This window comes from Mesocricetus auratus, unplaced genomic scaffold, assembly GCF_017639785.1.
Source record: "Mesocricetus auratus isolate SY011 unplaced genomic scaffold, BCM_Maur_2.0 Super-Scaffold_100011, whole genome shotgun sequence".
Classification (NCBI taxonomy): domain Eukaryota; kingdom Metazoa; phylum Chordata; class Mammalia; order Rodentia; family Cricetidae; genus Mesocricetus; species Mesocricetus auratus.
In genome coordinates this window covers 30,430,411-30,453,490 of record NW_024429195.1, presented here as the reverse complement: position 1 = coordinate 30,453,490, position 23,080 = coordinate 30,430,411, and the positions used below count along the sequence as shown (strand labels likewise).

General features: G+C 45.1%; 1 protein-coding gene across 1 annotated transcript in view; it reads left to right on the top strand.

Annotated features, from left to right (window-relative positions):
- The window catches only part of Usp13 (ubiquitin specific peptidase 13), a 103,965-nt gene that overhangs the window by 12,765 nt on the left and 68,120 nt on the right, over positions 1 to 23,080 (top strand). The window contains exons 2-4 of the mRNA XM_005069725.4: positions 9,523 to 9,648; positions 16,580 to 16,640; positions 20,749 to 20,870. Of these exons, the coding sequence (XP_005069782.1) occupies positions 9,523 to 9,648; positions 16,580 to 16,640; positions 20,749 to 20,870 (309 nt within the window). The remainder of the gene's footprint in view (positions 1 to 9,522; positions 9,649 to 16,579; positions 16,641 to 20,748; positions 20,871 to 23,080) is intronic.

Here is a 23,080-nt window from a genome sequence, read left to right as displayed (position 1 = left end):
TACTAAAGCCATTATGAAAAAGCCACATGGAAACTTACTAAGATGGGCAAGACAATACCCCAACTAGACACTACCTGTTAATAAATGAAAACCTCAGTACCAGGAGTGTGCTATCTCTTTTTGAACTTTGTGCCAGTGGCGTCCCACAGACACCAAAAACATTGTGGGCTATTTCAGTGCTCTTGGGACTCTCCTGAACTGATGGGACCATATTGCTTAAGGCACTTGAGTAACAGAAAATGGAGAAATTAAGTTGCTACTCACCTAGAAGCTTCATCCCTACTGGCTAGCTACCCAATGCTGGAAGGCGTTACGCATGCAACCAGAAGAGTAATCATTAACTTTACCCGGTTTCCAACCCTGCAAGTTACCATAGTGCCTGGCTTGAGTGGAATAGTGGTGCAAGCGTTGTGGGAGTGACTGGCTGCTTTCTGGTTGGCTCTGAGGCCTACTCACTCCATGAGATGGAATCCACACCTGACAGTGGAAGGGTGACCAAGGACTTGTCTGCAGCCGCTCCCCCTCTTCTGCTGTCCCCTCTGGTCCCATGCTCCTTCAGCACAGCACCCTGGCTTTCTTCTGCTCTATTTCCTTCTTTCTTGTTTGCTTCTGAGACAGGCTCTTGAACTCCTCGTGTAGCTGCAGATCTTAGACTGACCATCCTCTTGCCTCTCTCTCCCAGTTCTAGGGTTATAGGCAGTGCTATGGCAGCTGAACTACATCCTCGTTGTCTCTCTTAGTCTTTGACGATCAGAGCTTGGCTTGCTACACATCTGGTTAGGCTGCCTGTCCATATCTGCTTGCCTGGTCTCTTATCATTATGTGTATGTGCGTGTGAGTGCAGTGCCTATAGATGCCAGGAGATGGCATCGATCCCCCGGAACTAGAGTCATAGGAGCCACTCAGTGTAGGTTCTAGGAACCAAATCCAGGTCCTCTGCAAGAGCAGCAAGTGCTCTGAACAGCTGAGTCATTTTTCCAACCCCAACTTTTCTTTTTCTTTTTCTTTCTCTCTCTCTCTCTCTCTCTCTCTCTCTCTCTCTCTCTCTCTCTCTCTCTCTCTCTCTCTCTCTCTCTCTCTCTTTCTTCCTTCCTTCCTTCCTTCCCCCTCCCTCCCTCTCTCCCTTTCTCCCTCCCTCCCTCTCTCTTCCCCTCTCTTTAGGCAGGGTTTCTTTGTATATCTCTGGCTGTCAATTCACTCTGTAGACCAGGCTGACCTTGAACTCAGAGCTCCACCTGTCTCTGCCTTCCAAGTGTTGGTATTAAAGGCATGTACCACCACCCAACCCAACCCCAATTTCTATTCATTTTAAATAAAAAAAATGTGTTCCTGAGTAACAAATAGAGAATACCAAGAGGGCTGAAGAGATAGCTCAACCAAAGACCTGAGTTTGAACCTCAGAATCATGTATAAAAGTCAAGTGTGGTGGCATGTACTTAAACCCCAGCACTGGGTAAGGAAAGACAAGTGGATTCCTGGAGCTTGATGACCAGCTAGCCTAGCTGGTGAGTTCAGGCCCGCAAGAAACCCTTTCTCAATAAAACAAGGAAGACTATGTCTGAAGACTGCATCCAAAGTTGCTCTCTGGCCTTTACATGCATGTGGGCACACATGTGTACGCACATGTACAGGCACCCCACACCCATGCATTTGCACATGTGTACTCGCATGCCTTGAGTCCTCTCATAAAAGTCCATGAAGAAAATAATCCCACATTGTCCCCACCATCACATGAAGAAAATGTCCCATGCTAGAGGATGTATATTGTCTATGTTATAATATAGAGATACTCAGTTTGGATACCTACTTTGTTTTGGAGGTAGGTCTTCCTGTATTTCCCAGGATACCCTTGGATTCTACTATTCAGAGTGCTAGAATTACAGGTGTGTACCACTATGTTTGCTGGTTACCTTTTCTTTGCAGGAAAATCACATGTGTGTTCCCTCAGTATGTGCTCTCATGTCTGTTTTTATGGCTGACATTTCAAGGATGGATCATGAATGATACTTCATCTCATGATTACAGACATATGATTTAGTTATTTTTTCTCTCTACTTCTATTTTGAAGTCAATGTTCTGGAAGATACTGTTCCCTTGTCTCTTTTGTCTTCCCACTGTTGCTGTGTGGGTCAGTCTCCATGCTGGCTGTGGCCCACTGCTGACTCTAGCTCCCTGTGTCATTCTCATTGTGGTAGTGACCACTTGTTTTCCACAGGACAGCTGGAAGTGTCCCCAGCTTCCTGAGTTGTCACTCTCACAGGAACATTCTACTTTTTTGCCTGCCAGTGAGGCTGGCCTCCAAGAAAACGCCCTCATAAACAGAGTTCTCTGAACACATGCTGATTGACAGCGTGGAGTATTTCTATTTGAAATGACTGTTGACTCACTCACGTGTGTCTTGGAGACACGTAACCTTGACCTTTGTTTTAAATGGCAGACAATGTAAAAGAAATCCCTTTGTCCTTGTGTAGGTGGAGTTTCTTTCCAGCCTGGCCCTGCAACGGATTAGCCCCAAATAAACACGCAAAGACATATTAATTTATACACTGTTGGCTGATGGCTAGGGCTTCTTACTAGCTAGCGCTGTCTTAAGTATTAACCCATTTCTATTAGTCCATGTATTGCTGCGAGGCTGTGGCTTACCTGTAATCCAGCTTGTTACCCCTTTGGCAGCATGGTGTCTCTTCCGCTGCCTCTCTCTGCCTCCCTGTCCCCAGAGTTCTCCTGGTCTGGTAGCCCCACCTATACTTCCTGCCTGGCTACTGGCCAATCAGTGTTTTATTCATCAACCCATAAGAGAAACATATATACAGAAGGACATCCCCCATCATCCTTGATGGTGCTTATGAAAAGCATAAGTAATGAGCAAATGGCCATGCAAATGCCATACACACATTGAAAAGCATTACATGAACTTTTGACATTGCTGTGTGGGAGAAGTTGTAGTGTAGATTCATCACAGGGCTCTGAGCAGTGTATCTTTTTTTCGTGTGTAACTGTGTGTGTGTGTGTGTGTGTGTGTGTGTGTGTGTGTGTGTGTGTGTATGTGTGTGTGTAAGGACAGCTGGAAGACAAATCATTTCCACCCACAGTTACTGTTGTTTGTCCCATGGTATATAAATGCCAGCCATGGGAATGGAAAGGTAGATGCTCATCCACACAGAAGACAGAGGCCCTGTCACTGTGGGCCTGGGACTATCCTAGCAGCCTTTCCTTCAGGAGGTTGTGAGAATGTGAGGAGGTAATATTTTAATTTTTACGCATTTAATACCAAAGTGCTTAGTGTGGTGGTACACACCTGTACTCCCAGAGGCTGGGGGAGAAGAGTGTGTAGCTCAAGGCCAGCCCAAGTTACATGATTAGTTTAGGGACAACTTGGGCTGCATAGTGAGACTCTGTCTCTAAAAATCCAAAACTAATGACGAACCCCATCTCCTAGAAAGCCCGACTGGTTATGCCATGTTGTGTTGGTATCCCTGGGAGGCCTCTCTACTCAGGAGAGAAACAGAGGAGCGGTGGTTCTGGGGAAGAGGGGAGGAGGAGAGGGTGGGCTGGGAGGAGAGGAGGAGGGGAAACTCCAGTTGGGCTGTAATGTATGAGAGAGGAATTAAAAACAAAAACAAAAACAAACCTCTTACTGAGTTGAACCTCAGTGTTGATGTCTTGTGATTGTGTCAGCTTGGCTCTTGTGTGGATATGGATTTTATTCATAACAGTTTACATCTTTCTGCCCACTGGGCGGGCAATGTCTTCATTCTGTGCAGCACACCTTTACACACACACTCACTCTCTCTCTCTCTCTCTCTCTCTCTCTCTGTGTGTGTGTGTGTGTGTGCGCACACCTGTGCATAACACAGTGCGTGGTGGAGGACATAGGCCAACCTCTGGCATCTGTTCTCACTTCCTACCTTGCTTGAAGTAGGGTCTCTCTTTTGATGTTCACTGATGCTTGTGCCAGGCCACCTGGCCTGAGAGCATCTTTGGCTCCTCCTGTCTCTGCCTCCCATCTCCCTGCAGGAACCCTGGCATTGCATATGTATGCATGTGTATCTCATGTGGGTGATGAGGATTTGAATTCGGGTCCTTATGCTTTCTTGGGAAGTGCTTTACCCACCGGGCCAGCCCACAGTTTTGTCCTTGCTTCTTAAAAAGTATGCTTTTGTGTTCTGTCTTCATACTCTTCATTTATCTCTCATTCACCAGATGCAGCTGGCTTGAAGGGGGTGTGGAGGCAGATGTTTCTCCAGGTCTCCTTGGTGGCAGTCTTAGAAGCGAGGACTAGCTAGCCAATGAGAAGAAGAGGTTGTGAGCCAGGCACTCTCATCAGCTTGTCTCTGGACCTGTGTACTTTGCTACAAGTGAATGGGGGGGACCTCATCAGCCTCGGTGCATCATGATTTCTGAAAGAAGCTGTTCAGAGCACATGCCACTGAAGGCTGACCCTGCCTAAAATATGCTCTGAATGGACCTGTTCTATGTTTTTTGAGATGGTGTCCTAGGGTTTCTGTCACTGTGTTAAAACACTGTGGCCAAAAGTATCTAGGGAAGGAAAGGATTTATTTCATCTTACACTTCCACATCATAGACCATTACTGAGAGAAGTCAGGGAAGAAACTCAAGGCAGGAACCTGGAGGCAGGAACTGAAACAGAGGCTGGGGAGGATGCTCTTACTGGATTGGTCCTCATGACCCACCCAGCCTGCTTTCTTACACAAATCAGGACCACATGCACAGGAATGGTACCACCCACAATGGGCTGGGCCCTTTCATATCAGTCATTAATCCAGAAAGTGCCCCAAAGACTTGCCTACAGGCAATCTGGATGGAGGTATTTTCCTCAACTAAAGTTCCTCTTTCTCAGATTACACTAGCTTGTGTCAAATTGACAAAATACAAACAACAAATAAATAAAATCCAACCAGGATATTGGCCCCTTGTCAACTTGACATACAAATGCATCACTATTAACCCATTACTTTTCCTTTCTTGTTCCCAAGTCATCATTAATATGACAATATAAAGTATTCCAGGTTTATTAAGTCTCACAGTCTTTAAAAAATTTTTTTTTGGTCTTACAAGACAGGGTTTCTCTGTATTGTTTTGGAGGCTGTCGGTCCAGCCTGGCCTCGAACTCACAGAGATCCCCTGCCTCTGCCTCCTGAGTGCTGGGATTAAAGGCATGTGCCACCACTGCCCAGCTGTTAAGCATTTTCTTATTCCAAGAGTGAATAATCAGGGCACAGTCATGAACCAAAGTCATGAAACCAAAGCAAAACCAGAGTACGACAGTGTGAAGCTCAGTGTCTGACATCTGGGACTCACGATCTTCTGGGCCGCAAAGGCTTGAGCAGCTGCAGGTCTCTGGCTCTGCCATTCACGGTGTGCATAGCTTGTCTCACAAGCTCAGGCGGGCTCCGCTCCTGCTGTTGTTAGTGATCTTCTCATGGTACCGGCGTCTCCAAAATGCTGTTGTTTCCACTGCACCTGGGTTGCAGCTTCGCCAATGGCCTCTCCTGGGCTCTCTTCAGGGTCTCTGGCCTGCCACATGGTGCCAAGCCTCAACTTCTCTCCATGACCACTCCAGTCCTGGGGCTTCTACTGTAATGAGGCTTCCCTTTCAACAGTGGTCTCTCCTGGGCTCTCACAGTGCCAGGTCTCAGCTGCCCTCCACAAACCTTCAAAAACAGGTAGCTACTGGGAGACTGTTACATACCACCAAGAACAGCTGCCGGAGTGAGGCACATCCTTGGCTGCCTCTGGGGTACAGCTGCTGTGTGCCGACCTGAGGACGCACTCCACAGAAGATGTCACTTCAGTTAATCACGGCAGAGTCTTCAACCCCGGCCGATCATGCCAGCAAAGAACCACTAAGTGGTTCTGGTCTCCTGTTAATCACAGCTAATTATTCAGCCCCAACTGACCCAGGGTCACAGGTTCTTAAGTCTCAAAATACCGAATGGCCCTGATAAACCTTTAAGGGACTCTCAAACCTCTCTCTGAAACATCACCATCTAGGGCTTCATCATTGGCGCTACTCTCAGCATTACCTTCTAAGTTCTCACAATAGCTCATTAGCTGCTGGTCCTCAGTGGCTTTTCTAGTACAAAATTCCAGAGTTTCCCACAATCCCCCGACAAATGCATGATCTGGTCTTTCGCAGCAACACCTCATGCCTTGGTACTAACATCTGTCTTGTTAGGGTTTCTATTGCTATAACAAAACACCATGACCAAAGGCAACTTGGGGAGGAAGGGTTTATTTCATCTTATGCTTCCACATCATAATCCATCACTGAGGGAACTCAGGGAAGAAACTCAAGACAGGAACTGAAGCAGAGGCTGTGGAGGATGCTGCTTACTGGCTTGGTTCTCATGACTTGCTCAGCCTGCTTTCCTATTCATACAAGTGAGGACCACCTGTCCAGGAGTGGCACCACTCAAAATGTGCCAAACCTCTCACATCAACTGTGTGTGTGTGTGTGTGTGTGTGTGTGTGTGTGTGTGTGTGTGTGTGTCCCACAGGCTTGCCTACAGGTAATCTGGATGAAGATATTTCCTCAAAGGAGGCTCCTCTTTCCAGATAACTCTAGCTTATGTCAAGTTGACAAAAACCCAGTCTGGACAAATGGAGTATTAGTTTGTAGCTCAGACTAGCCTGAAGCTGACCGTAGCCTACTACTATTCCCCCACTTCAGCTTACTGAGTGCTGGGATTAGAGACATGCCTAGCTCTGACCACTATTTGGACATTAATGAGGCAAGAGGGATGAGAGGGTAGATCATTAGACCGGACTACTTGTTGATTCTTTGCTGGAAGCTTTGACAGAGCTTTCTGTTCCTGGTGCCCTGAACTTTAGACCTATTGGCAAGTTCCCCATGAAGTATCCTCATAGTAGCGCAGCAGCCACTCCCTGATGTAAAGAGAAGCTTTTTCCTTGAGAGGAGCCTTCCTGCCAGCCTGGTTCTAGAGCCGCATCAGTCCCAAATATTCATTATGAAGCTGTTGGCCTTGCTTGTTTCTTACTGGCTACTGACTTAAGTAATTACCCCATAATTGTTCATCTAAGTATTTCTCTTACCGGAGAATAGTTCCGGGCTTCCTACCCCATGGCGGTTACATCTTGCCCTCCTTGTGTTTCTCCTACCCAGAGTCCTTCTGGACTCCTAGTCCCTCCTATCTAGATTCCCTATTGGCCAGACAGTGCTTTATTGACAAATGCACAGGACTTCCCCACACCCTGATCTAGTGGTCAGTCTTGTGTGTCAGATGAAAGATGTCCTTTGATGTTTCTAACAGTCTCCATCTTCCCTCTCCAAACCCAGCTCCCTCTCCCGCATACCCCCTCTCTAGTCCAGGATTGTTCTGTTTGACTGTGGACTCTGGGACAATGCCGCACAGCCCTGGGAGATGGATACCAAGTACTTGGTGTATTCAGTTTCTAGCAAATTCACGCTATGAGATGGCTTTGATAGAATATCAGATGACTAGCCTGGCTATTACTTTTGAGTTTGCATTGTAGAGCAGTTGTGTATTTGTCTTTAGGAAAACATTATCATATAGCACTTCATTCTTCCATTTGCCAGTTTCTCTGTTCTCTCACGATTGCCTCCATCTTCCTTTCTGACTGAAGAATATTTCTTGGTCCTAGACTACATGGCTGTGTGAATGGCTTTATCTTCCTTCTTCTGATGACAAAATGACTATATTGTAGGAGAATTACCTCATACCAGCAGATAGCCAACATTTACGTAATGTTTTGTGGCACAGGAAGCTCTTTGGTGTGTTTTTTTTTCTCTTATACGTAGGCAGCCCCATGAAGTGGGAGTTACCAAAGCCTTGTTTGCAGAGAACATGGAGCCCAAGGTTCTTGGCATTCCCATCAAGCTGCAGAGCTGACTCATCATGACTGCTATTCCAAATCCCATGTGTCACTTATCCCTGCCCTGTATCTTATGGTTTAGATTCTTTAATTGAATTTACATTTTATTGAGAGCAAATGTAAGTGGTTATTTTTTCCCCTAATCACAATATGGAGCTTGATTTAATAAATCAATGACCATTATAGATATTATATGTGTATAATATCTATATATCTATGTGTATCTATTGCATGCAACTATGCAAGAGAACATATTCATTTAAAAGAAAAACGTTTGCTTCTCTAATGTATTGATCAAGTGGATGCTATCTTTACTGAAAGGATCTCTCTTTTCTTCTTCCCTCCTTCCCTTCCTTTGATCTCACTCTGTAGCCCAGGCTGGCTTCAAACTCACAATATCCCCACCTCCCTGTCCTGCAGTGCTGGGATTACAGGTGCACTTTACTACACCTGGTGTATAAAGAATCTTGTTACGTGCTGGCTGGCAAGTGTTTCCCTTTTGGCTTTGTTTTCCTTTCATTTTTCCTATCTTACTTTACATGCATGGGTATTTTACTGCATGCATGTCTGTACTGTTGCATCCTTTTCTCATTTTCTCTGGAGGAGTGAGACTAGCAGTGCTCTCACAAGGTCCTCCTCCTTTGAAGAAAGGCTGGGTAGTTTTATAGACTAAGTATTCGGAGAGTCATGGTAGGCAAAGTGAGAGAAAAAGATGTGAACTTGAGATAGAAAGTCAAGCACCTTAGCCGTGAACATCAACCCTGACTTCATTCTAGTGAAATAACCTAATGTGTTTTGAAATGTGCCAAGGAGGGGTAAAAAGAGACATAGATTGAAATCTAACTCTGAAACTTCCAGGCTGTACATACTTGGGGAAAATGACTTGGGATTAATTTTGTAAGCTATGAAATAGAAATATTAATAAATACCTTCAAGTGGCTAACAGAAGTGGCTATTAGATATCTTCTTGGACAGCATACCAGGCTTGGTGGTTTGACACAGGTTTGTCTCTCTGACAAACACCTGAGGAAGGATTTATTCTAGCTGTTGACTCCAGGGTCTCAGTCCATGGGTGGCCGGCTCCATCGCTGTGGTCTCTGGTGATGCAGAATGTTGTGGTGGTGGTGGGGGGGTATGGCAGAACAAAGTTGCTCACCTCACTGCATTCAGGAAACAGAAAATGACTGTGTTACAGGCTCCTCCTCCTCCTCCTCCTCCTCCTCCTCCTCCTCCTCCTTCTCCATTCCATCTATCTCCTGGCCTATAGGCTGCTGCAGCCCATGGTAAGGGCAGGTCTCTCCCCTTAGTGAATTCTCCTGGAAGTTCAACTCAAACGGAAGACTGAGATGTGCCTCATTGCATGCTACAATGTATAGCTCCTTTCTGTCTCCCTTCCCTTGAACTGTGTGAAATGTCAGGCACAGGTTTCTAGGGCCTGTAGTACCTCACCTGGGGTGAAAGCAGCCTGCACCCAATAAGCCTGGTGCTCTGTAGGGGTGAGGGTAAAGACACAGAGACTGCAGCAGATACCTCCAGGAGTCATTGTAACCCTTGTGGTTTACTCTCTGTCCTCTTCGGTTGTCTGTATCCTGATGACTTGGCCAGGTGTCCTTGGTAACGTTGTACCCTGTCTCTCTCTTCTAGAACTCTGAAGGTGGACTCTATGTATGCATGAACACATTTTTGGCCTTTGGAAGGGAGCACGTTGAAAGACATTTTCGAAAGACTGGACAGAGCGTATACATGCACCTGAAAAGGCACATGCGAGAGGTGAGATGGGTGTCTGGAGAGAATCCTGCCTGCTCCTCATAGGGAATTTGCTATACCTCAGAACTCTGAATTCTCTTCCACAGGAAACCACAGCAGTTTGTGGATACACCCAGGGTTTCCCTCCTTCCCAGTCCTTATCTTTGCCAGTTTTACTTTTCTTCTTTTAGGCCACTGGTTGGAATTAAGAAGCTATGTGGCTGATTGATTGGAAAAAAGTAATTTTAAGCTTAAAAATAGAAAAAGTGCAAACCTAATGCTTCCGACTGGTTTCTTTAAATGAGAGAAAAACTTTCTTGAAAGCATGGGAAGTGTACCAGTGCAGAAGAGAGTGACTGTCCTCTCCAGCAGTCAACGGCTGCCTCCCCTGTGCAGGGACTTCGGCTGGCTGGCTCTTGTGGAGGTCTGTGCAGGTCTTCACTGCTGCCGAGGGTGATGAGGGCAATGCCAAGCCAAGCCGTGGCCCTGCTGCCCATTCTCCAGCTCTGACATTCTCTCTCTTCTTCCACTGAGTTCCCTCAGCAGTGGTGGATAAAGATGCCACCCCTCCGGTTGAGGGTGCCGTCTCTTACTCTGGGCACTTTGACTGGTTGTGGACCTCAGCATTGACTTATCACACACTGCAGAAAGAAGTTTCTTTAACCAAGATTGAGAGTAGTCTAGGTCTGTGTATAAACATGAATGTTAGAAAGCAGTGACAACATGACCATTTAGCAAAATAATAATAGGGCCTATGAGCTCTCCTAGCTATGGGCTTTTGACTAGGGTTACAATATCAGGCATGAATTTCTCTCCTCTGGAGCAGGCATCAAATCCAAGCAGAAAGCAGTTGGTTACCCTGTAACTGTCATGTCCTTTTTGTACCAGTAGGTATATCTTGCTTGGCAGGTTGATATTTTCCCATACAGGGTCTAGCATTCAATAACACCAATGATTTCTTTGATTTCTCTATATCCTGCAGCCGGATTGTGTGGCATATTCATCAGCAGGGGGTTAACATGCAGTTATGGTGGTTGACCAAGGTCAATGGCAATAACCTGTGCTCTTTTGGACACCTCGGGGGTTCTTGATACTGCATTTAATCACCCATGTCGTCTAGGAGTGTCATTGTCCTCCGACGCACAGTAATTGTGTTTGAAATCTTTTTTAAATTATATTTTGAAGTTAGCTTACTAACTGTGGGTTTCCATATAATGTTTTTTTCATACATCCCTAGTTTTGGTTAACCCACCCTACGTTCTGGGATTATAGCTGTGTGCCACAAGGCCAGTTTATGTGGTACAGGGGATTGACCTGAAGCCTTTGTGCGTGCCAGGCAAGCACTCTGTCAATGGAGCTACATCCCCAGTTCCCTCTGGAGCCCTTCATTCCCCCAAAGTGACCATCACTCACTCTCTGTTATTTTCATGCTCATCATTATGTCTTCATGGCATTTCTGTATGCATAGTATGTAGTATGACCTGTGCTTTAAAGATGTGGTTGCATGCCATTACACTCTCGCCTACGATTCTGCATAGCACCTCACCTCTAAGTGTTCTCTGGATTACAGCCAGCTGAGATGCCTGTGGATTTTATTTTTACCTCATATTAAGAGATGATTAGTATTTTCTTCTCAAATAATCTTTAAGTTCCTTTCTTCTCCTGTTGCTCGGCACTTAGATTGCTTCTGTTTGCTATGGTAACTAATCCAACAGTGAACATTTTAACACATTTTCTGCAGAAACCCTTGTATCAACCTCGTGAGAAACCTACCTAGTGATCCCACTGGCCTGTGGGTGCCAACATTTGTTTTTGTCAAGAGGAGACTAATTCTCCCCAGTGTGCTACTGTCAGTATATCTTCCTAAGTGGTGAGGAATGTCAGTCTATCCACACCCTTACCATTCCTTGGCCAGACCTTCAGTCTTTGCCAATCTAATGGTTGTGAAGTGACATAAACATATGTGGCATTTCATTCTTTGATGATTGAATATTTACTTATGCATTTATCACCCATTTAGAAAATTATGATTATCATTGAATGTTACCTTAGTTACTTTTCTGAAGTCATTGTTCTATTGCTGTGGAAAAAGATTGCATCTGATCCACAGAGTTCCACAGGACCAAACATTCAAATGTATGAGCCTATGATGACTATTTTCATTCAAACCACCACGGGCAGGTTTGTGTGTGTGTGTGCACATGCACGCTCGTAGAGGTCAGAAGACAACTTTTGAAAGTCAATTTTCTTCTTCTGTCATGTGTTTCTGGAATCAAAGTCAGGTCATTAGACTCGTATGGCAGGTGCTTTTACCCACTGAGCCATCCTGCCCCTTACCTTTTGTTACCACTTTATTTTTTTACCTTTTTAGTTTTCCAACCTTACATTTTGTTACCACTTTTATTTTATTTTATTGCATATTTATTTCATTGCTGTAGCGGGGCATTTCTCTTCCACCTGCCGGTTCCCAATTACCAACTCAGAGGCTGACTATGTATTACAAATGCTTAGTTGATAGCTCTGACTTGTTACTAGCTAACTCTTACATTTAAATTAACCCATATTTCTATTTATCCTTTGCTTTGTGGCTCATGGCTTATTACCTCATTTTTTACACATCCTGCTTGTTCGGTAGCTGGCTGGCATCTCCTCTTCCTCCCAGAATTCTCTCTGTGTCACGCTGTCTTGCCCAATCTCTTCCTGCCAATTGGTCAATCAGCTTTTTATTAACAATGAGAGTAATGCACATTTACAGTGTACAAAGATTGTTCCACAGCAGATTGTTGAGGTTGGTTGTTTTCAAATATGCACCTTATATAGTTTTAATAATTTATAAACTATCTTGTGTCTTCTAGGCTAGTCAATTCTGGTTTGAGTTTTATTTAATTTCCCATGTCACGCTTCCTGATACGCTGAGAAGATAGGTTTGATTGGGTCCTGCTGTTATGTGGCTTACGTGTTTCTTCTGTTGGGACCCGGGATAGTTCTTACAAAGTTCAGGTCATTTCACATCTTAGTGTGAGGTGATGAAGTTAAAACTGAGGCCCAGAGCGTCTGCTTGGTCTGGGTCACAGAACTGGCAGTGGCAAGGTGGGTTGCCAATGACCTCATTTGTGTGATTCTGCATCTAAGCTTCTAAGTTAGATATTCCACTCTTTGGTGACAGCCTCCACTCATTTTTGCCCTTTTGCTCCTGTGTTCCTATTTTGATCTGCTGTTCTCTGGGCTCCAGGCTCCTAGACCTGTCACTTGCTCAGCTTGCCTCTTATGACTCATGACTTAAAACACCCTATCAACAACAGTCTCCTTAACTGACCCTTGTCTTAACAATGCTCCAGATGTTATCCAGTTGATGCATTGGTGCTTCCGTGCAAAAAGCTGGGACTCTCCCACCACTGTGGGGTTTGGGATGATATTGGTCTATTTTGTATTACTATCATGACCAGATTTATAAAGAAATGAGATCCCAAAAGCGTTATACAGGTCCTGATTAGAGCCCCATGGAGGACTCATGGATGCGTGTGTGTGTGTGTGTGTGTGTGTGTGTGTGTGTGAGAGAGAGAGAGAGAGAGAGAGAGAGACAGAGACAGAGACAGAGAGAGACAGAGAGAGAGAGAGACTGGGATTCCACAGTTCCTTCTGAGGATGAACCCTAATATTCCAATTGGCCTCATTTTTAAAGTTCTCACCATTGCCCAATACCATGCCAAGGTTAGCACCTAGGGGAGACAGGAGGCACAGTGTCTGAAACTTAGCAGTGCAGTACCAGAGTTCTGGTCTGGCACTATTGTTAGGTCCCCTTACTTGCTGTGTCCTCTCCCGCTCCTCTGAGTGGCCACTGAGCACCGGCTGCTTCCTATGGTCTTAGTAGAGTGGTGTCATTCACTGTGTTTAGACTTGGACTCTGCAGAGACCCATGACTGTGCCTCACAGGACCTATTTCTGACCCGGAAGCTGCCTGTAGTTTTCATTCCTTCTCCTCACTACATTCTCCTGTCTTTGTGGTCCCGATCCCCCTGCTTTGGCAACCCACTCTGGTTAATTCAGCTTTCCTTTCTGTGGCTTCTTACCTCCAGGCTTCCCATAGAGCCCTCCACAGAATGGCCCCGCTCCTTTCTACCCCGCTGTGGTTAGACTCTGATCTTCAGTTGAAGCCTCTTAAAAACTCTTCTCTTTTCCCAGTCACCACTGTGTCTTCTTTCAGGACTGAGGACCTAACACTACATCTGACTGAGCCATGCTGCTGGTCATCGGAAGTGAGTGGCTTGTGAAGGAGAGCTTGGTTAGGTCTGAGGTTATTTACATTCTAGGTATTTGAAGATTTGAGACTGTTTCCCACCCTCCTTTCTTCAGCATCATTCTTTCTTGCCTTCTCTTTTCTGGCCGTCTTTTAAGCTCATGCTCTTCTTGGCTTTAGTCAGTCATTACCTGCCTTTCCTAGGATGCCATTTGGCCAGCCAGCCTACCTTCTTTCTTTAGAGATGACCATCTTCATGTGTTCTCCGTATCCTTGTTTTGCTGTTCTAAGTGTAGTCTTCCAAGTTAATAGCTTCCTGGAACTGGATTGGACCATCCAAATCCGACCTCTGATTTTCTTTTTAGGATCCCGTAAGCGCCTCAGGTTCAGCATGCCAGACTACAGATGACATGCTCTGTCAATGCTCTCCTTTCTTGTGAATTCCAGAAATGCAGACTGTTTTGGGGTTCTGTTTTCCTTGTGGACCCTTCTGGTAACTGGGTCTTGTTACCTGATTCCCACACAGCTCTGAAGTCCATCCTGTCCACTAACCCTGCTGTCATTGCTTAGTTCTTCCTGCTCCTGTGGTAGACTTGTCCTGTAGCTTGCTGATTCATCCTCCTTCCTTTAGACTATAGCTTTCACTACCACCCAGGGTGTATTACGCCCACCCTGTGATCTTTCTAAATGGAAACCACTGTTACCGGTGCCATCTGACATGCCTTCAGCCCAAAGTCCAAAACGCTTTAGTGTCATTACAAGGTGCTCATAATTGGGCCCCACAGACTTGTCACCTTTTTCTTACTGCATCAAATTTGTATTCTCCACATAGCTATTTCTGGAATGTACCATGATTTAGTGCCTGTGTACGTCTGTTCTCTACACATATGTGTGTTTTCTTTCCTTACTTCTCTTTTACCTTTTGTGTTCTCTACAGTTAAAAATCCACCCATGCATTATTCTGTCCATTGACCCATCCATCTATTTATCTATCTGTCTATCTGTCTGTTTATCATCCACCCACCCACCCATCTGCCAGTTTATCCATTCATACACCCATCCTTCCGTCCATCTGCCCACCCACCTCCCCACCCATCTACCCCACCTGCCCACCCACCCATCCATTTATGAATCCACACACCTGTCCATCTCTCCATCCATTATTACACATTCGTCTATGGATCCATACTAAGTATCTTCTATATTTGAGGTCTAATGCTTTTCTTACATGATCCTGTCTCCACCTCCAGAGAAACCAAGCATCCCCACTAATTGTATTTTCTCTTAGACTTCTCAGAATCCATTCTGCTTTCTGCCTGCGCTCAGTTATCCTCTGTGTTGGTGAGCTCTTCAGGAGAAAACTCCCATGTTTGCTCCATTTGCTCTCACACACAACCTGACAAACAGGCACATTGTTGTTTGCTAAGGGAGGAGTTTTAGTGCTTGAGCTCCGTCATAGGATCAGGAGCAAAGGTCTTCAATTGGACATCCTATTGTACCCCCCAGGGGTGTTTCTAGTCTGAGTCTGAGGTTTGAGCCTACCGTCAGGGAGAGACACATATTCCATCCAGTCTTCATGTAGACCCTCCTTTTCATTTTCCTCTTCCATCATGCAGAACTAGAGAGCGAAGTCTGTAGAGACCAGAGTCTACAGTGTTTGTAGAGACAAGTGATCATGGGATTGTGAAGTGAATCTTTGCTCCCGGTTTTGCTTTATCCCACTTTTTTTTTTGAGGAAGGTGAATGGTAGGGAGGGGGGCAGAGGTTCTGGGATTACGGAGGAGAGGGATTCTAAGACAGAAGACACACAGTTGGCATTAGAGTTTGGAGAGCCATGTTTCTGAGCTGTGTGTTTTGAGATTGCTATGAGGAGAACTGTAAACCCATAGGAGAAGCTATGAAAGCAATATGAGAGTTGCAAAGATGAGTTGGCTTTCAGGATCAAATACTGAAATGTGGGAAAGTAGACTTAGGAGGGAGAAAACAAAGAAATAGCGAGTGCGCAGCATGGCCTTGACTCATGTGACTGTGTGGAAAGGGGCTGCATTTAATAAATCTGAATTCTTCTTAATACCCAGGAAGATATATATATATACACACACACATATATATGTATAATATATATATATACATACATATATGTATGTGTATGGTATGGAAATAGATGAGCGAAAGAGAATCGTTATAATTATGTTTGACTACTACTATCCGGCCGTCTGATGGAAACTCACTGCTTCTGAGGGCTCCCACCAATGGCAGAGATCATGTGGAGCATGACATGGCAGTTGGCCACTGGTGGCCCTCCAAAAATCATTTAGATGAGTTGATTTACATTTTCAGATGATCAGAATATCAGCGACTATACATTAACAGTTAGTAAACCCTTAAACAGTTAGTACTGAACATACCCAGGGCCAAGGGCTGAGAATCCTTGCATAGGCATGGGGATAGGTGGCTCACATCTGTCCCTCAGCAGGAACTCCAGGTTTCCCAGGAGGGAGCACTGACCAGCTTCATCTCCATCTCTGGTTTGTACTTCCCTTTTCAAGAGGGAATGCTTTATAACTCAGTGAAATCATCTATAGGGCCAAGAGAATGATCCTCTACCCACACAACAATTGAGGTCTAGGCTTTAACTAGGGACCTCTGGGTCACACATTTTGTTAGCAGACTGTTTTATGGGCTGTGTTTTAATAATCTGTTGTTTTTTTTTTTCAGAAGGTAAGAGCAGCGTCTGCTGGAGCCTTACCCAAAAGGAGGAATTCCAAGTTATTTTTAGGTAACACAGTTATATTGTGTCTTTCTCTGTCTTCTTGTCTCTGGTGATAGGGATGAACAATGCTGGGTTAAACACTGCCTTCACTTTCCATTTCCCTGGCCGTGAAGGGTGCTTTGAGCATAGAGTGGATCCTAGACTTTGAAGCAATTATGGCAGCTAGAGAGGAATTATAGTCTTGCTTCTGGTCTCTTTCTGTATGCTTCCTGTATGTGTCTCTCTGTCTGTGTCTTGTTCTGTCTCACTGTCTCTGTTTCTGTGTCATTTCCTCCTTACCCCACCCCATGTAGCCTGGTGGTTGAGTTCATTGCTCTCTACCTTGCTATTTTGGGATGGGTTCCTTACTGAACCTAGAGCGCAGCAATTCAGTTATACTGGCTGTTGTTAAGGCCCAGGGACCCTCATGTCTCTGCCTCCCCAGCACGAGGATTATAACCACATACAACTACACACAGTAAAATGCACATAGGAACCTTCCAGAGGTATTACCTGTTGGGTTGGCCCACTAATTTTAGCACCTATCAGTAGTTCTTGCTTGCAACAATGATTGGTATTGTTGTTTGATATTCTTCATTAAGAAGAATTAGTTTTGTTTATGAAAATAACTTCTGATTTCTAATCACATAGCTAGTCTAAGATTTGTTTTAATCTTCTACTATGGTTTTCTCTGATGTTTTTGACTCTGTGTGTGTGTGTGTGTGTGTGTGTGTGTGTGTGTGTGTCTGCTGAATGGCTACAGTTATTTGAAAAGAATTTCAAAACTGGTGCATAGTGTGACTTCATTTTGGTAAAAACAACTGCACATGCTGTTGTATTCATGCGCATAAGTGCATATATGCATACATGTCTCTATATTTGTATATATATACATGTATGTGTGTGCACTTATGTGGATGTAGCCACATTTGTGTGTGTAATGCATACATATGTACATATTTGACTGAAACCTGGAAGCATCTAGGCTGATGGTAGCTCCTTTCTTATGCTAAGAGGGACCCGATTCTGGCTCTCTTTTTGTTTATCCATATTGAAACCTTTTGTTTGTTGGCTGGCCTGGAATGCCTCTGCTTAAGTGGTCTTCCCATCTCAGCCTAGTAAGTAGCTGGGACTACTGTGTGCTTTTCTGTTACTGTAACGAGAAGAGACTGAGGCATGGGGATGGCTCAGTTGGAACTGTGGCTTGCCATGCACACATGAGAGCTTGAGTCGGCATCCTTGGCAACTACAACCAAGGAAACATCAGGTGTGGTGGCGCATCTGCAATTTCAGCACTGGGGGCAGGGAGCACAGAGAGGGTGGGGGATCCCAGGAACACACTGTCCAGCCAGCCTGGTTGAACTAATGAGATCCAGGTTTAGTGAGAGACCCTGTCTCAATAAAAAAAAAAAATAAGGTTGAGAGTGATCAAGAAAGTCAGTTGATGTCAGCCTCTGGCCTTCACCTTGCATGTGCAAACATGTATGAGCACATGTGCACACACTCAGACATACATTCGCCACACACAAAAAGACACATTAACTATTTGAGAAGAAGATGAGGACCATGGTGGTGTAGGCAGTCACCCATGGTGGCTCCAGAGCATCTCAGATCTGACTCAAGGTTCCTGAAGACCTCATTCTCTGGAATCTACTTACCTGTCCAGTAGGTAACTCACCAAGAGTTACAAGCTAGAGCAGGTTTTTTCCTTTCACTTTAATTATTCAGGGCAGATAATCTTTGAAGTAGCATTGATTGAATGTGCTCTCTATAGGAAAGAAGTAGGTAATATCTTGTGTGTATGGAGTCCATTCACAAAAGCCTAAGACTTACACTCTGTTTCCTAAAGCTGCTATGTGAAAAATATGTTAATAATGAAGAAGTATGAAGTGGGACAGCTCACTGAAACTTTTGTTTCCTTAGTGCCCTTCCTTTTCAGTGTTTGTGCTTGGGAATAAGAGAAAGCTGCCTTTGCCTTGAGGGCCGCATGCTGTTTATTTTCAGTGTTATGCAGGGTAAAAGTTTCCATACTTCTGCTGTAGCATTGAACTGGCCATGTTTCTCATTGAATATTTTTGTTCTAATTTTTGTTATAGATGATGAAGCCTCAATCTTTTATGGCAAAGTGTCTTAGTTAGGGTTTCTATTGTTGTGAAGAGACACTCTGACCACAGAAACTCTTACAAAGAAAAATATTTCATTGGGTGGCTTACAGTTCAGAGGTTCAGTCCATTATCATCATGGTGGGACATGGTGGCATGCAGGACCCATGGTGCTGGAGAAGGAGCTGAGAGTTCTACATCTTGATCACGCGGGTAACAGTGAACTGAGACACTGGGCATGGCACAAGCATATATGAGACCTCAAAGTCCAGCCCCACAGTGACACACTTTTCCAACAAGGTCACCCCTACCTAGTAGCACCACTCCCTTTTGGGGCCATTTTTTTTCAGCCCATCACAAATGGACAACAGTCAGAGGCAGGTACACTATTTTTTTTAAAAAATGTGTATGAAACAAAGGGATTTCATGTTTTATCTTAGGTCCCAACATTTGCAAATATTTAAAAATACACAGAAAAAATATCTGGAATTTTGGACACTAATGGTCTTCTTGTTTTTTTTTTTTTTTAAATCATTCCCTTTAAGTTTCTTGAGTTGTTTCCTAAATGACTGGACTCTCCTTTGAAACTGCCTTTTGTTAAGTTGGTAATTTGTAACGTTGGGGTCTTTATTTTGGTGAATCTTAGGATTCAGAGTCTTCTGTTATGTTTGGGTTGTATTTTTGCTGCGTCTTACTTTTTGCTTGGCATGGTCCTGCTTCTAAGAGTCAAAACCTGAGCGTACATGGAAGCAGTGCAGTGTTAAAGGGAGTGATGGAATTTAGACCCTGGCTTCTCAGGTGCCTGCGGTGGTGTCGCTGGGTCATTTTCTTCTGTCCACACAGCCCGTTTGTTTGTGTATGGAACATCGCTTCACTGGCTTTCATCACCATAGTCCCAAACATATAAATACAAACATGACCTGGAACGCTGGCATCCCCGTGAGGGAGGGTAAGACTGTGCTGCCCATGGAAATATTACGACCAGACGTTGCCTTGAGCCGTCACCTAACCTTTACCCGGGATGAGCCAAGCAAGCACAGAGGGTGGCCTGGCAGAGGGTGGCCCAGAGAGGCCTGTTTTCTTTAAAGAGAATTCTCTAGGACAATAGGACTGCTCACATGGTGGGTTCTTCTGGCTCTCGAAATTTCAACCACGATTAGAGATGGGGAAGACTGAGAGAAGGAAGAGGCCATGAAGGAGATTTCTAAGTAACAGCTACTGTTTATTGGAGACCTACCTTGTGCTGGTTGACATGTGTCATTTCTCTGCTTTGTAAGAGGAGTGCTACCCTTCCCAGGCTGAATATGACCAAGTACATAGGTTAGAGTTGGTGGTTTTCTTCAAGTTGTATTAAGTGTGTGGGCCAGCAGTAAAGCCAGCTTCCCCCACTCTCAAAGCCATGTGCTTTTGTGTGGAGGAAACAGTTCAGCCAGTAAAGAGTTTGTTATGCAAGCACAGGGACTGGAATTGGTCCCCAGACAACCTCCCCTGAAATGGGTGTGGTCGTCTATGCTGGTAATTCTGGCACCGAGAAGGCCAAAACAGGCAGGTTTCTAGAGCTCACTGGCCAGCTAGTCTCACTGAATCAGTGACCTCCATGCCAGTGAGAGACCTTCTCTCAAAATACAAGATGGATGGCCCCTGAGGAAGGATGCCTGAGGTTGACCTTTGGCCTTTGCACGCATGCACGCTTGCACACACTCACATGCGCACTTTGGTTTCTTTGTTCTGGTGAAATTATGACCCTAAACTCATAGTGGAAGCATGTTTCTTTAAAGCCTGTACATTCAGTTTTTAACATGTATGCCCACTCTGTGTGTCTCTATGATGTGACCATCATTGATAAACAAGTACACGCCTCTTAGGAAAGATGGCAGGGCCTGTTTCTCGTGGTGTGGGGCAGGAGGATGGTCAGCTCTGTCAGGGTCAGACCCTGTCCTTGGTGTTTTAACCTTGTGGATTTCCTGTGAGGGATGTCTTGGCATGGACCACCTTCTCCTCACTTCTTTTCTTTGTTTTTATTCTCTCCTCAGATCTAGATATGGATGATGATTTAAATAGTGATGATTATGAATATGAAGATGAAGCCAAACTGGTTATCTTCCCAGACCACTATGAAATAGCTCTTCCAAACATCGAGGAGCTGCCAGCCCTGGTCAGTGAGTGCACACATGACCGCGCATGTGTGTTCAAGTGTGTGTGAGAGTGTGCATGTGGCTGTACGTTCTGTGTGGGGGTGGGGTATGGTGGGGAGGGCCGGTCCAGAAGGAGAGGATAAAGTGGAGTAAAAGCTGGGTGTGGTGGCACATGATTGTTATCCCAGCATTAAGGATGCTGAGGCAGAACTGTGAGGTTGAGGCTAGCCTGGGCTAAATAGTTCAAGGCCACCCAGGGCCACATAGTGAGACCTGTCTCAAAAACCAAAACCAACCCCCCAAATAAATAAAACAGTGTGAAGGGGAATATCTGTGTCCTCTGAGGTCCCACAGAGTGGCCTTTCCTTATTGTGCCCCCCCCATTTGTTTTTCATTGCCCATGAGGCTGGGCTCCTCTAGGCTGGGCTGGCTGCTATGTCTTGGCCAGTGTGTTGCTGGGATTGTCCAAGAATGCACCTCACAGGTGCTGGGACAGCTGGAGAGGGACTGTGTTTTGGTTGGAAGGATGACAATGTGTATGCCAGGTTTTCATGCTGCCCTTCCGTGTGAGATTTTGTTTGAAGACTCGAAGAGTTTGCCTGCTGGAACAGCAGAAGCAGCAGTAGTTATAAAAGAACCAGCTGCCTGCACATCCCGGCCTGGGGAGCACGGGGGAGATGGGAGCATGGGGTGGGGGAGGGGAGATGGGAGGTGGGGGAAGGGGAGTCACACTTGCCTCTGCTTCGCTGTTCCAAGAACCAAGATGACTCTTGTCTTTTGGCCGTGAGCTCCTCCACCCTTACTCCCTTCCTTTTTCTTGGGTTCTTCTCAGAGTGAGTCAGTTTCATAGTTCTTCTCAGAGTCAGTTCCATAGAAGGCTGTTGCTTGTCCTGAAGGAGCTTGGGTGCTGGGCTGGTGGCAGATGGGGATGCTAGCTGCTTGTTGCTTTTGATTCTGAGTTCAGAGAGAGGTCACAGGGCTCTTGTGACCCAAGATGTTCCTCTTGCTTCTCCCTCGCTTCCTGTGTGACTTCCAACACTCTGCCCCCCTTTTCTTCACCTCGTGCGTGGATACCGCTGTTTCCTGTAGTCTCGTCCCAGAAAGCAGTGGGGCAAGGCGGGTTAAACCAAGACACGCCGGTTCATTTTCCCCTTTCCAAACTCCACTGGAACCAAAGCCAGGCCTGTGGGTCCCAGAACCTTCTGACCGACCCTGACCAGCAGCGAGAACTGGCTGCTCAGTTGCTCCTGCCAAAAGGGAGTGTTTGGGCTTAGAGTTTCCATGTTCAGAGGGACTGGGTTTCTAGTGTAACCTATTTTCTTCTGATCTATCATACAGCTAAATTTAAGATCATAGAAATAAGAGTGCTGTTCACCTGTCGGCTGCAGTCCTCCCGCTTACTAATGTAAGGAACCCTTTTCCACATGAGGTCTTCATGAGGCTTGTGGAAGTGAATTCCTGTTACTTTCTCAGATTTCACATGTTGACTCAAATGGCTGGTATCAGGAGTAAAATGCATAGCTGTACTACAAGCCCACCAAGCAAAAGAGGCTGCCCAGAAGGCAGTGAGCAGCGCCACTGGTGTTCCATCTGTTTAAATTGATCAGGGACCACGAAAAGAAACCCGTGCTTCACCCAAGAAAAAATATCTAAACATAGAAAAGTTTAAATATTATGAAAAAACATTGCAAAAATGGAGTTACAGATGGTTGTGAGCTGCCATCTGGGTGCTGGGGGATTTGACCGGGGTCCTTATCCCTGAGCCATCTCTCCAGTCCCAATGCTGAGAGTTCTTGTTGCTCGGGTTCCGTGTAATTCTGGTTTTGCTGTGGGAAAGGAAGTAAAGAAGCATACTATAAATAAATGTCTTGACAATTTTCCATTCATTCACTTTTCTACGTAAATGTTTTTATATAATGCTCCATGCAGTGTGAGCATGTAGTACTCTCTTTCTGTGCCTGGCTGATTTTACTCAAGATAATCATCTTCACTTTTATCTATGCTGCTGCAAATGACAGGATTTCATTACTTTTCATGGATGTATAGCATTCCATTGTACACAAGCATCGCATTTCCTGTCCCCAGTCATCAGGTGATAGGCACTCAGTTTTTTCTCTTTTCTTGCCTATTGTGAATAGCACCGTGACAAATATAGGGGGTGCTGAATTTCTTAAAATTTAACAGTCAATTCTCAGGGCCCGGTTTTGAGCCAGTTCCAGAGAAGCACTGG